Genomic DNA, 14,241 nt, shown 5'->3' with positions numbered 1-14,241 from the left:
TGCTTCATCAGAAGGCACTGAAAGCTGTAACCACAAAAGGCGTGCAGTAGTAGATCCCTGTCTAGCGCCATTAAACTCTAATTGACTCTTATCAATATATCTAAATGATGACAGTCCTTGAAAAGGCAGGTTCTTATTCATTGAATCCCTAGTCACATTGGCCTCACATGTTACATGACGCACAGCGGATGTTATTTAAAGTCCGCCCATAAGCTTCAACTCTAACCTATGGCCGCGCGACAGGCGCTAGACCAAGTTCCGCTGCTAAGCCTCAATACACACTAAGCACCATCGTGTTCCTTTTGCCCTTTCCATGAAGCTTGGTATCAAGGGTTAGCTCCTCTTATACAGTGGAAATCTATAAAAGCCATGCCTTTCTGGAGATGAATCACAGGTAGCATCAAACAATAGTAATCGCATCTCGAGCCTCATATCCAATCAAAAAATCACATCATATCTACTATGAAGTTACTCGCTCTCTCATTTGCCATGGTGGCCTTTGTGGCTTCCAAGACAGTCCCTTTGTCCCCCCCGACGGCTGATACTCTCATCGGTCAAGCTTTGGTCGCGCTCGGCGGCGAGAAGGCAATTGCTGGCATCAAAGGAATCACCTATCACTCTCCAAAGTAGGTCCTTCACTTACATCTGTCAGTTGACTACTCTCTGAATCATCCAGTGTCTATCATTCACGGAGTCTTATGCAGAGCTACAACCTGGACAAAGCAGACACAGCTGTAGCAATTTCTGGATCCCAGAATATATCCTTCAGCTATGCTTCGGATCAGTTAACTCAGCGAATTGATCGTGTTTTCAAGCCTAGTGGTATGTGATATTATCTCCATCTCTAGTGTGACGAAAGGCTTACACCGTATGAGAGTACTGGTATTGGGCATCTGCTAGACTTGATGAGTTCGACTACTCTCTCGTTGTTCGCGGCGGCAAAGATGGATTCGCTTGCTATGTTCGTGGAAATAATCAGATCTGGCTTCCTGCAAATCTTACATCCGGATACGTTGATGGTAAGTTGAGACTTCTGTTCCTGCTCCTGGAGTCGGGTGATGACTGATTCACTGTTCTAGCTGCCCTTGCAGAATTTCTCGTCCTGCAAGGAAAAGTCTTTTCTCCGAAGCTTCTGTTGGAGGTGCGTAGTGGACATTTTGTTGGTAATCATCAACTGCAGAGTTTGCTGACATTTCCAGATGAAAAATCATCATGATACCGAGGCTATTGAGGTTTTGATCAATGGAATCAAAACACCTGCTGGTGGGTTACCAGCCTCGAACCTGGTCATCTCGATCTAACCTAGATAGTTTATGATCCCATTCTTGAAATCACCATGGTCTTCGATGCGTCTAGCCATCTGCCTCACATCATACGCACCGACGAGAATCACATGATCTATGGACCTTCGACAAACGACCTTTATGTTTCTCAATACAAAGCCATCGAGGGCATCAAATTTCCTCACACGTTTCTGACCGTCTATAACTCCACTACGCAGAAGCTAGATGCGACACTCGAAGAGTTCATCGTCGAAGAAATTACTATCAATCCCAAGTTTCCCAAAGACTTCTTTAGTGGCCTGTCGAAAGGGAAAGGATTTTTCCCCAGGGAGGCACCAAAGAGGACCGAGGGTCTCAGTCATGCGCATATTCTCGAATTCAGTAGCAACATGCTTTGGTCTGGTCCTGGATCCGGCATTAGCAACAACTCTGTCGACAGTATCAAGCACAAAAACATCATCCCTGGTCTACCCAATGTTTATTGGCTAATCGTCAACGACGAGTTTTTAGGAGTTAAGCAATTCGTGATCGAGTTCGAGGACCACGTCATCGTCGGTGATGCACCTCCCCAGTGGACCAAGCAAGTAATCGAATGGATTGACAAGAAAATTGGGAAGCCTATTAAATATCTTTGGGTATGCTCCCAAAGTTTAGGATGAACCAAGCTTTGGTGATGGGAAGCTAACTCTCCTGCAATAGCCTACCCACCATCACCGTGATCACAGTGGAGGAGCTGCTGAGTATGTCCAACTTGGGGCCAAGTTGATTATCCCCGAAATTGCAACGAGCTACTGGTCAAGCATTCCCGGTGCCGAGCTCATCACCTTCAAGTATGATTTTGTGCATCAATCAACTAAGAAATACCATCTAATCATCTACTAGCGAAACGCACCCCTATATCCATAGCGATAACAAGCACCAAGCCTGGTTCATCTGGGAGGAGCAAGCCACACACTCCATCGACTGGTCATATGCATTTATCACTAACAAGTGCCCTACCAACGAATCAGGTATTGCTATCATTGAGGCCGACGCATGGCACCCTGGTATGCCTGATGCCAACAATGACAGGTGGGAAATGAGAGAGTGGCTCGGTCAGCTTTATAGGGATGGTGTTCCTGAAAGGGCCTAGTAAGTACTTCATAGTACAAGATACAAAAACGAAAGCAAAGAACTGACGAGGTTCCAGTGTTCTCCCAACCCATGGTCAGATCAGTCAAGTCTCGGAACTCATTGAGCATACTGACTATGTCTATGCCGCAAAATCTATTGGTGACTGGAAGAATGGAGGAGCTCTGTGCCAGGCATGAGCGGACTACGGCCCTCATGTCGTATGATGGTGTATACTTTATATATTGTGGCGAGGCATCGACTGCATATTGCGATAGACCCAGCTGAGTGGTAATATACAGGTAGATTCACATTTATGCTCTATAAGTCGCAGTACTTGGATACATATTGAGTAGGTAGAATGTCTATAAGAATTCCACATTTCTGTTTTGTAAAATTCGTTTATTAGGTCGCTATAGCAAATATAATGATATTTGCTTGCCAGTTTAACTTTTAGCTTCTTGAACTGCTGAAGCTTTCTCTCTCGATTTTAAATATTAGATCGACTGACGGGAAAATATAGTCTTGATTTGTTTTCTGTCTTCTGGCGGATACCTACCTGGATGATAGTTTCCTTGTAATCATATCAATGGTAAGCTGGCGCCATGCATAATCACAATGCCTTTCTTTAAAAGCTCTCGCAGACTACATTTTGAATTGAGAGTAAGCGGAGTAACAATGCGTAAGCACTAAAGGAGGCTTATCACCACTAAGCACGGGTCATTCGTCCCATGTTCATTGTCTTACGTAGACTAGCGCGCGTCTGTATCGGCATGCGGTACTTTATTATGTTCCGCCCATGCCTCGAAAAAGTGCTTTCAGAGCGGGCTCGAATTTCCAAGCCGCGACCGTAACTCGTCGTTCATTCCGCTTTCATGACACGAACGTATACACCAACGGATACAGTATGAGTGCGTCTGAAGTTACCACGGAGGCTCGCCTCAATAGGACTTGCGAGGCATGATGAACAAATCCCTGTCAGTGCCATTGCTAATGCAAGTCAAAGGGCTGTCGGAAAAGGAAGATCAGGTGCATCTCAGAACCTTCGATTTCACACCCTTCGCAAGAAAAGTGCAACCGCTGCAGAAAGCTAGACATCGAATGCATCTTTAAAGTTCCAGTCACAAGAAAAAGACGGAAACGAAATGAAACAAGGATCCATGAACTTGAGCAAAAGCTCGAGGAAGTCCAGCGCACGGTCGCCACAGGACGCCAAAGAGACCTGTACATACCACCAACCTCAGAAGCCTCCATAACGCCCGCGACTACAAATTACCCATTCCCATCAATTATGTACGACCCAAGCACTTCTTCCGGTCAATCTACATCTTATGAGACTCCCAGCGAATCCCCCACTAAGGGAGACCCCGTATCTCGAGGAATTATTGAAGAACCAGTTGCAGAAGAATTATACATCAAGTTCTTCACCGAGCTTCTACCGCAATACCCTTTAATCCTTCCCGACGCGCCTCTCTCGTGGCGGACTTTGCAACAAGATCGGCCAGCACTGTTCCGGGCTGCGCTAGCAACTTCATCAAGCTGTTTCAGGCCAGATCTCTGGACACCACTCTTTCGAGATGTAGAGCGATATGTCATGGAGCAAGCCATGATTTACGGCCGGAAATCACTAGATCTGATACAAGCTGCTCTGGTTCTTGTTACGTGGAGTCACCCACCGGATAAGTTCGAGCATTTGAACTTTAGCCAATTTATTAATATCGCAGCAGCTATGGTGATTGACCTGCGATGCTCAAATGACGAGCGATACGAAATCCCGCCATCTAATCTTGGGGTCCTATATACGAAAGAACAGTTGGAAGCAGTTAGGGCGTTCTCAGCTTGCTACTTTCTATGCTCAAGGTTCAGCACCTTTGCCTCGTCTGATGTCCAGCAGTTATGCTAATACATCTCCAGTATCGCTATGTCATTCCGGCGGCCGAGCACGCTACGCTATGGCACCTAGGTGCAAGAGTGTATAAATATCTTAGATTCTCCAGCGAGCACACATATCGGTGATCGACGGTTGGCAGCATGGATCAGACTCCAACGGCTTGCAGAGGAGTCTCTTTCCATGGCCAGAGCCAGGCCAAATGGGAACTCATTTGATCACCCCGACCAACGGAACCATTTTGTTCTGCAAAGCTGTCTCGAACGCCTCAAAGATTGGCGGCGAAATACCCCGGAAGAAATTATGACCGGTAAGACTGCTGCCACCGTCTCTGTCTCAAGTAACTAATATTTAAAGTAACCATCGATATACACTACCATGTCGTCCTTCTTAACCTTTATGAACCAGGCCTTTACTACAATCACGAATCTCAAGATTTCCGCCCTCCTTATGCAATACAGACTTTACTGTCTACGACTGCATTCGATCCAGATACGCCACAGTATATTGATGCGCGTATAAAGTGCCTAAATGTGGCTCGGAACCTAATACAGTTGTTCCTGCACTTCTCCTCAAAGGCTCTACAACAAGTTCCTGTTATCATCTTTACCAGGATGATGTATGCTGTTGTCATGATCATCAAGCTCGAAGTTTTGAATGGGCCGACCATTGATAGAAAGGATGTGTCTGAGGCTGAACAGGTTTCTGCTCTGGATTTGATAAGTCTTGTGATCGAAAAGCTCAAACTGGCATCAGACATGGGACGCTTCTCCATTCCAGCAACTTTCCATGCTGTGTTAGGGAGACTGCACAGCCGTTGTGTCGATAGCTATTGGTGTTTTGTTATGGGACAGAATGAGATCAATGAGACAGTCAAACCTCTCATGAACCTCCAAGTTCAAGATTCGAGCAAGGAGAAAGAAGGCACACTTCCAGAAGGCACACTTCCAGAAGGCACACTTCCAGAGGTACACTCAGGGCCTACAACGCCCCAGGAACAGATCTTTGAAGTTGAATATCTGTCTCAGCAGACAGAATACGGTGTTTCCTCAGACACTTCCATATCGCTAGATGATTGCTTCCCAAATGTCGCAGCAAATGCTGGTCTGGAAGTGTTTTGGAATAGTTTCTTCAGCAAAGAAATTTCACCAACAGTTGCAGAACAGGGCTTTGATATGAGACTCATATACACCGAGTAAAATAAATGTTACTGTAGTCATTGCCGCGAGCTATATCACAGACCTGTATGACAAGGGGTGGCCTGTGTTCCTGCACTAGGTACTTTGCTTTTCCTTTGCTGCCCAGTCAAATCCTGATCAACGGGCTTCATCCTGCACATCGTCATCTATGACTTCGAGGTCGAGCAGGTCAACCATTCTCATGATACTCTGCTGTACCATATCACCGATAGAACTTGGTCTTGTATAAAAGGCCATCACTGGCGGAAACACCACAGCCCCGGACTTCGTCACTTCAAGCATATTCTCCGAGTAAATACTCATCAACGGCGTTTCCCTAGCCACTAGGACTAGCTTTCTTCTCTCCTCCCAATGTCACACTTGCCGCTCGCACGATGAGGTCATTATCATAGCCCATTCGTATGCCTGCTAATGTCTTCATACTGCATGTAACTACAATCATGCCATCCGTGCGAAAGAAGCCAGAGGATAGTGAGGCTGAGACATCTATCGCTGATTCCGTGACAGAAGCAAGAGACTCAAGGTACAAAGCTGTGTTATTTCGAGTCTCAAGTTCGTATTTGAGTGTTGCCCCTCCCCATTTTGACATGATGAGATGCGTCTCGACCTAAAGTACCGAAAACGTTTGAGGAGAGCAACTGCCAAGGGCGAACCAGTTGCTCCTGACAGCAACGATGGTGCGTTTCCGACGGCCATTGGGCCTAGCAAAGGATGACTGGTAGCGCGTTCAAACTGGCAAATGATGATCCAGTGATGAGTTCCATTTTGAAGATGTCCCTGATTACCCAATTGTGCCATATATGTCGCATGGACTTGAGTCAAAGCTTACAGGAGGAAACGTCGTGGCCAACTGCCTATTGCCCGGAGAGTATGAAGCGAAATAAGGCTGGGTTACTTGTGACTTTGAGAAGGAATATCCTGAAGATGTTAAGGAGAGAATTCTGAGTAGAAGTCGGTAGTCGTATGAATAGCAGCTAGAGAAGGCGATATCTGGCAATCTTCTGGGATCAACACACATCTACGTCAGGACACCACCTTTGCGCTTATTTTATGCAGCCAAACACCGAATACGCCATGCTGCAGATTACTCGGTTGCGTGACACCTCATCTGACATAATCTGGATCCTTTGTACACTGTACTCTTGGCTCTTTGCGATCCACAGCATAACCTGAGGGTTATCGTTAATGCCTCATACTCCTCCCAAATGCTCCTACATACCAAGCCCGACACTGCCATCGACCAAGAGTGAAACTATAGGTTACCCCTCATCTACCATAGCATGACGGCATTTACTCACCGCGACGTGAAAATGGGGACTTGAACCTCAGCACTTATGCCAGATTAGGTGAGTGTGCAAATGAGGTGCACTCTTGTTACATTAATTGTCAGGCTATAGACTATAGTGTGTATTTGAAGTCAGGTCGCAGGTCACCTTGAACCCACTTCTGTTCATCTGACAAACTGTCCCATTTGGCATCCATCTTGCCAAGGCTGCGATCTCTGTTCATCTTGCGAAGTCCAAGATGCATCAAGATAGATCCCCCGAGCAAGAAAACCACCAGATAGCCAAAGACAACCCCATGCCCCGTATAGTATCGGGGCTTTTCCCGAAGCAAGTAGATGTTTGATGACACCACGCCATTCAAATTGCCCCAGCCTACCACTACTCCCAGCACAAAGGCACGCTTTAGTGACCCCTCAGTATTATTGTTCAGCCAGGAGAGAGTGTTGGGGACGGTAGGGTAAATGCCTGCTGCCCCGAGGAATACACCCACATACTGCACTGTCGGGTTAGACGTCGCTATAAGCATAGCAAAACCAGCAATGCCCAGCAAAACAATGGCTATGTTGCAGTAACCTCGCTGCCGGGTCCTGTCGCCGTAAAATCCCACACAGATAGTGAGAGCCGCTGCAACTGCATAAGGAGGCACAGAGAGAAGCTGGGCCTTGGTACCTGCATGCCCCATGCCGGCAATGATAGTCGGGAGAAACAGGGAGAAGGCATATAGAGGAGTAAGACAGCCCATATAGATAAGCATATATCCATATGTCTTCCAGTCCTTGAGTGCAGCAAACATATGTCTCTTATCGAAATCCTCTGCCGTTCGGCCTTGTCGGTCCATAATTAAGCGACGTTGTACTCGGATCTGGTCATCAGCGCTGAGGAAGCTTGCTGTTGCTGGCCAATCAAAGACGAGCCACCAGCACGCCAGTCCGGCTACAACAGTTGCAAGGCCCTCCAAGATGAAGATCCAAGCCCAACCAGGTTTCCCGCCGATTCCATCCATTTTTGCAATGACTGCTGCGAGCAAGCCGCCGAAGGAGCCCGCTAGTGCAGCTGCTGAGAAAAAGATAGAAGACCGGATGCCGATTTCAGAGCTCTTATACCAACAAGAGAGATAATAGTTGACTCCAGGGAAGAGTCCGGCTTCGGCCATACCGAGGAAGAAGCGAGCTGCTAGCAGGCCCTTGACGTTGGTAACAAGCCCCATAAGAGTCATTATAAGTCCCCATGTCAGAATGATAAGGGTAAAGAATAATCGAGGCGTGATCTTCTTGAGTAGGGCATTTGTTGCAGGTTCGACGACAGCATACGAGACGAAGAAGATCGTCAATGCATTATTGTAGTCCCCTTTAACCATTCCAAGATCAACTTCGAGACCAGCGAGGCGAGCGTTTCCGATATTGGTACGGTCGAGGAAGGATAAGAGATATAGAAAGGATAGCCATGGGATAAGGGCCAGATCAACCTTCCACATCAGCTTCTTTTCCTGTTTTGATCCATTAGCTTGGTCGTTCCTTGGTATCGGTGCGCTGTTGATTATACTTACAATAGCTTGACGCTCTTCCACCGTCTTTCCGGCATCAGGGTCTGGTAGATGAGCCAAAAGCTGGGCTCGCTCGTATTCGATGGTCGTGTTGTCGACCTTTTCAGTCTCAACGGGGAACGGCTTCTCAATATCAGCCATGACGATTGTAATTGACTTTCCCTGGACTAGATATCGAAGGAGCTTGTGACTGAAAGGTGATACCACTGCCTCTGAGATAGGTAGAGAGGTAGCTGGGGTGAGAGAATCTCCAACAAGTTGTGCAGGGACCTTTTTATCTGTGCTTTTCGGTGAACTTAGTCGCAATTATAATGCCGATGGTCGGTCTCCAGTATTGCATCCGTCTGGACCTCCAAGGTCTTCATGGTGGCCCGGTTCATGCAAGGCTCCATCATTCCTCCACCTTTCTACCCCACGGGGCAATAGACTTGTACGAAGCTGGATGCTGCCCACGAGGTTAAGGTTTAGGCTGTCAACCCACTTACGAGGACGCGAAACAGTGGACTTTGAACTCCGTGTTTTCCCGTGCGCCATTGTGAAGATGTCATACTTCAGTAGACTTTTGTTGATCCATTGGAGAGACCTCGGACTTCCGAGCTTCGATGCAAGCCCCGAGGCGCAGGGAGACAACGGCCGCAGCAATACGCTAGAACAATTAGTCTGGGTCTAGAAAGGTTATCCGGGACCTTCGGTAACGAATAACAATTCTTCATTTGGTCACTCCGTCAAGTAAACAGCCGTGCACCAGAAATAAGGTTTTGGTTCTGTAATAACCTTGAATTAAGGTCAAGCGGAGAAGTGCGGGGTTTTCGTCTCGACCTTTGTGGACTCCAAATGATGTCTTGCTACCCCAACAAACCCCATTCCTGTGCGCCATTTTGCAATACGGAGCCTCTCATATTGGCGGAGTATGATCTCCTCAGCTGGAGAGTGCTAGTAATTCCCTCAATGCCAAGTCTTTCTAGACCATCTTAGTGTCATGTAACGGGCGTCAATTGAGCTCTGCCACGATACAGCAATGATCCATACGAATGACGTGAAGTGGGCAGAAAGAATCCCTAGTCGCCTTTAGGCAGGTCAGTAAAGTCCAAGTACGTGCACACCTGGTCTCGTCAGAGCGTTGGCAGTAGATCCTCGCCTAAGAATTACAAGGTCATGCAGTGCGGCATCATTTGCCACCAGCATGTGTCGCGAAGTTGCAGCACGTCTTTCTGCCGGCTGGCCTTAACTTTGGGATGTGGTCTTAAAGGGTCACACTCCACGAAAACTCTCAATCAGCTTTTCTTTTCCTTTCTCTTCTATTGTTTCCCACTTCTGCAGCTCTGCTCCTACTTCCCTTATATCCTTTGCCCCCTCATGCCATCTGTAATCGATTCTATCAGTCCAAGTTCATTCCAATTCCCTCTTTGACAATCTTGGGAGATTGGCCGTTTCATCGTTACCTATTCGCCGCCTCCGCCACCATCACCACCACCTCCTCCATCACAACCCCCAGACCCTCCATAATCGCCCGCTCCTCCACCACCCGATATATCGTCCCCTCGACCCCTTCTAATAACCCTTCTTTGTCTCCATGCATCGCGACCCAATAATAGAGTTCTTAGATCAGTCTTCTCCACGTTGGCAGCTGCATGCTTCACTGTATCAGGCACGTACTCCGTCAACGTCTCCTCCACTGATACCCCCCTTTCCAACTCTGGGGTATACTTCGATTTCCAAAGCTGCCTTGTATGTTGGAGTAGTGTACTTGCCGCTTGTGTATTCGCTGTGCGTTCTCTATCAAGGACCCAGTCTGCCTTCCCAGCCGACGAAACCCAGTAGCTCGCTGGGAATAAACGATGAGTATGCCATAGAAGATCAATCTCGAGCGTAGGGGGCATTATCCGAGAGGGTCGTGAACTTGGGTGATGAGGAGCTTTTGCTGTCTTTGGGTCTAGCTTTGACTTGTATGAGCCATCCCTCTCACTCTTTGGAAGTACACTACCCAGGAGGCCAAGGAAGTTTTCGTAGTCAACTACCGACTGCCTCAAACTGTCGATAAACCCAGGTACCGAATTCTTGACTCCAAGTATAACCTTCCAGAAAGACACTTGTTGCTTGAGGTCTGCTCGGAGGTCTTGCAAAGATGGCCATGGCTTCAGCATGCACGTTTCGTTGAACTGTTCATGCTGGCTTTGGCTTCTACATCTTTCTTCTACCCTACAAGTTCGCGTCGCTGCGTATGACTGGAGATCCCAGACCTTGTAGCCTTGCTCCGGTACACTTGTGCGGCAGCGATCCCATTGATGCATCAGAATCACTTTTCCTTGTTGGTCTTTCGGAATGTCTTCGGGCTTTTTATCAGTTGGTGTGATCCATTTTCTATCATGACATGGTGGTCGATTAGCTTTCCCTCCCAGAATGGAGAGTCTTTTCGGCTTCCATGGTGCAGACGGCCATAGCTGATATGGCAGGTTGGAGCCGCGGCACTCGGAGCCAGACCAGCTCATCTTACTACACTCATCCCAGGCCTTCTTTGTTCGTCTGGGACACCATTCGCCTGCCAATAATTTGGTCATAGGGAAATGCCGATGCTCCAAGCCAAAGATGCCACTGAAGTTGCGGTTACGGTTGTCGTAGATATAGTGATGAAAGCGCGAGGGCGACAGCATGTGCAGATACATAATAAGTGCGACATCCCTATTATCATCAGTCAGATGATCGAATGACAAAGATACAGAGCCTACCATGGAGGCGGGTGATCATTTGGGCAGAAGCCTCGTATGTCGATGAAACGAAGATAAATAGCATAACGCCATTCTGAATATGCCAATGTTTCGTCACTTACGCTACCATCTGCATCGCCGAGGTGTTGAAGGAGCTTTAGAAATGTCTCGATCAGTTCAAGGTGTTGCTATAGACAAGGAATGAGTTTTCGATCCATTGCACCAAATAACAGTTTATCAGCTCACAACAGCAGCGTGGCTCAAATCAGTCGGGGTCCTCGCCCAAGGATCTTCGTAGACGGTAGAAAACGGCATGGCTATGGACAAATTTATTTTATTATGTGAAGGCACACGTACAGACTTTGGACTGGGAAATCAATGATATTAACATGCTCCGCCTTTGGTTTATATATAGAACACAATCTGAGGCTGTGCGTCGATCTGATTCGCTTGGCAGCTGGATTTGGTTAGCCTAGCTATTCGCTTCCAGACTGGGGCATATGATTAGCCGAAGCGGAACCATTCCTTACTGCGGCTTGATGATGTAGGGTAAACACGCGACTTGGCGTCTTGTCAGGCTTTTCACAAGGCATTCTTTCATCGTCGAAGAATTAGACAGCTTTAAGTGATGAGACTCTTGTCCTATCTGAGATGATTTACATGATCGTTACCGAGATTAGCCCGACGGAGAGTTTCCTACAAGGAAGGATGATGACATTCTGTGATGTTTTCTAGCAAATGATAGTAGCACACATAGGACTACCCTCCCGTCACGTAGCGCAACATGAGCAGCCGAGCCCATGTCAGGTAATAAATAACAGCCGATTGAGTTGTACCAATAGCTAACTTAGTGATCTACAAATGGTGGTATGTGTAACAAAAAATTCCCTGTATGATACTACCGGGTATAAACAGCGCTTTTGCGGATGATAGACTTGCTCCAAACCCAAACCGGAATCACCAGAAGGTAACCAGCCCAAAGAAGAGCAGCCATAGTCGCGAACTGCTTCAGTGGGCCCATACCATTCATCCAACTGATAGCCGAGTAAGATACACCAAAGGCCAAGCAATTCTTCATGACATTTACAAGGACACCGATGTCTCCTGCTCGCGAAGGCATAGTGTTGACGGAATAAGTAAGCAGGACGTTTGCAGACCCTGTCAAACCAAATGCAAGGAGACTCCATCCGACACAGACAACGATCCAGTGAGCAGGGGTTTGAAGTCCATGGCCGAGGATAATGCAGCCAAGAGGGCTGGCTAGTCCTCCGATAAACATCATTGGCAGTCTACTCCTGGGATTAGGCTCCCGGGTGCGTCCCTTTGTTGAGCGGATGAAGAGAAGGTCTGCAAGGTAACCACCAACGGGGAGACCAATGAGAAGACCGATAAGAGAACCGACGTTGAGTAGACCAATCGAACGCGAATTCCACAGCAGAGGAGGTTGAGCATAGGTGACGGCGAGGAGAATGGAGATAATAACAGTCCAGCCAATGGTTAGCCCAAAAATGTACACGGTGACGAGGACTTGGGGTGCCATGAGAAGCTGCAGCGGCTGGACCAGTGACAGGCCCATTTCCTTCCACTTCATCGGCATAAACTCGCTACTGAACGACCTCGAAAGGTACTCTTTTCTGAAGTTGGCAGTAGAAATCTCTCCAGTTGTAGTTTCTGCCGGTGATGAGATGCAGATGTCCTCGACCGAGGTACTCGTAGGCTTCGGTTCGTTGACGGGCGAGCTTCCAGGTCTGGGTTGAGCCGCGTCCAGCTCTTCGATGTCGTGTGTCGTCTCAGGAAGCATCAAGATCGAACCAAAGAGATTTAGGCCAGTCGCGATTGTCAGAATCCTCAGGTACCATCTCCAGCTTCCGAAACTGACCCCAACTGCACCAGCGACCATGGGACCGACTGCGGAGCCAGCAGCGAGGAAGCCAACGTAGACGACCATGGCTCTTCCGAGCTGATGCGTGGGAAAGGTCTCAGCTACGATGATGGGACCAAGAGCCTCGACGAGACCACCAGCCAATCCACCAACGATGCGTGAGTTTCGAAGGGAGTAGTAGTCGGTGGCTTCGCCGGACCAAATGTTACAGGCGATAAAGATAACGAGCGAACCGAGGACGGTGTAGCGCTTTCCGATGAGTAATGATAACGGGAGTGCGAAGAGATTCTGTAAGGGTCAGCAAATCAAAAGATCCATGAAAGACAAGATTGTAAGTGACCCACAGAGAGTCCAAGAGCCAGCAGAGCATACGTTGGCAAGTTGGAGGCCTGGTCTTGCGTGCAGTGCAGCTCCTGAATGATCAACCCAAAAACGGGAGAAAGACCAGCGGCCCAGGCATTCCCGAGGAGATTGTAGAAGCTGACGTTCAGAAGAACGCATATACGCCACCAGAGCGGCCATTCCTATGAGTTGAGTCCCATTAGCATTCGTGGCCTACATGGAACCAGTGCCTGGAGGTGTTCTTACGAAAGGAGAGATAGACATTGTCAAATACGCTGTCCTCGTAGCACAGTTGGTGACTGAAGATTGTTTCACTGACAATTGATGAGACTGATTTCAGAAAAGGAGTTGCTCGCAGGGTTCGAGCCTCAATCCTTTATGCCTTCGCTTATCACTGGCCAGTACCCGATGCTGGTCTAGACCAAGCCTCGTGCCAGGATGATTCCGGCTGGGACACGCTGTCTCCCGTCTTTGCCCCGACCCCCGGAAAAGATCCAGCTGTTACCCCAGAGTTTACCCCGCACGATCTCATCGCTTCAATCAATGGGTGACGCGTTTTACATGGCTCGAAAGCTTCATATCCTTGCGTGATGGCAGCCCAACGAATCCCGCGAAGTCTTAATCTCGCTTTGAGCTTTGTGCCATCAAGTCCGCGGGGTTTGGCCTTGGTTCCCCTGTCAGCCGTTATTTCGGGCATGGATACTTTTGAATCTGACCTAACGGAAGCAGCACCTATGAGTGGGATCCCCGTAGGCAGAGTCCACGGGTAGTTCGGGAGATGGTATTCGACGTATCGTTACAGCGGATAGCAGAGGCAATGTAGTAGCTAATGCTCTTCGTGATGGTACTCAAAGAGGGTGTAGCATCAAATACAATTAAGGCGCGTGATGTAAGTATTAGCTGTCAGATCTATTGGCTCATCAAGATACTCTCGTAAGTCCAATCCAAGCAGTATACCAGCTACACATAACATTACCAAGGACTCTTAGTCACCTATACCGAT

At 47.9% G+C, this 14,241-nt stretch overlaps 5 protein-coding genes across 5 annotated transcripts; 2 read left to right on the top strand and 3 right to left on the bottom strand.

Annotated features, from left to right (window-relative positions):
• Positions 1-462: 462 nt before the first annotated feature.
• FMAN_06972 (uncharacterized protein) lies at positions 463-2,593 on the top strand (the record flags this gene model as incomplete). The annotated part of the gene is made up of 9 exons (XM_041830541.1): positions 463-626; positions 677-822; positions 876-1,019; positions 1,080-1,141; positions 1,200-1,263; positions 1,311-1,918; positions 1,983-2,113; positions 2,166-2,414; positions 2,473-2,593. 9 exons carry the CDS (start codon positions 463-465, stop codon positions 2,591-2,593), a joined length of 1,689 nt encoding a protein of 562 aa, XP_041681194.1.
• Positions 2,594-3,684: 1,091 nt separating this feature from the next.
• Positions 3,685-5,480, top strand: FMAN_06971 (uncharacterized protein; the record flags this gene model as incomplete). Its single annotated transcript, XM_041830540.1, has 3 exons — positions 3,685-4,125; positions 4,357-4,591; positions 4,639-5,480. The coding sequence occupies 3 exons, from the start codon at positions 3,685-3,687 to the stop codon at positions 5,478-5,480; spliced, it is 1,518 nt and encodes a 505-aa protein (XP_041681193.1).
• A 1,398-nt stretch (positions 5,481-6,878) lies between these two features.
• FMAN_06970 (uncharacterized protein) lies at positions 6,879-8,450 on the bottom strand (the record flags this gene model as incomplete). Its single annotated transcript, XM_041830539.1, has 2 exons — positions 6,879-8,252; positions 8,313-8,450. 2 exons carry the CDS (start codon positions 8,448-8,450, stop codon positions 6,879-6,881), a joined length of 1,512 nt encoding a protein of 503 aa, XP_041681192.1.
• A 1,301-nt stretch (positions 8,451-9,751) lies between these two features.
• FMAN_06969 (uncharacterized protein) lies at positions 9,752-11,329 on the bottom strand (the record flags this gene model as incomplete). Its single annotated transcript, XM_041830538.1, has 3 exons — positions 9,752-10,988; positions 11,036-11,202; positions 11,261-11,329. 3 exons carry the CDS (start codon positions 11,327-11,329, stop codon positions 9,752-9,754), a joined length of 1,473 nt encoding a protein of 490 aa, XP_041681191.1.
• Positions 11,330-11,912: 583 nt separating this feature from the next.
• FMAN_06968 (uncharacterized protein) lies at positions 11,913-13,502 on the bottom strand (the record flags this gene model as incomplete). The annotated part of the gene is made up of 3 exons (XM_041830537.1): positions 11,913-13,184; positions 13,241-13,420; positions 13,485-13,502. The coding sequence occupies 3 exons, from the start codon at positions 13,500-13,502 to the stop codon at positions 11,913-11,915; spliced, it is 1,470 nt and encodes a 489-aa protein (XP_041681190.1).
• Positions 13,503-14,241: the final 739 nt, after the last annotated feature.

This window comes from Fusarium mangiferae (assembly GCF_900044065.1).
Source record: "Fusarium mangiferae strain MRC7560 genome assembly, contig: FMAN_scaffold005, whole genome shotgun sequence".
NCBI lineage: Eukaryota > Fungi > Ascomycota > Sordariomycetes > Hypocreales > Nectriaceae > Fusarium > Fusarium mangiferae.
This window is presented reverse-complemented; position numbering and strand designations above follow the sequence as displayed.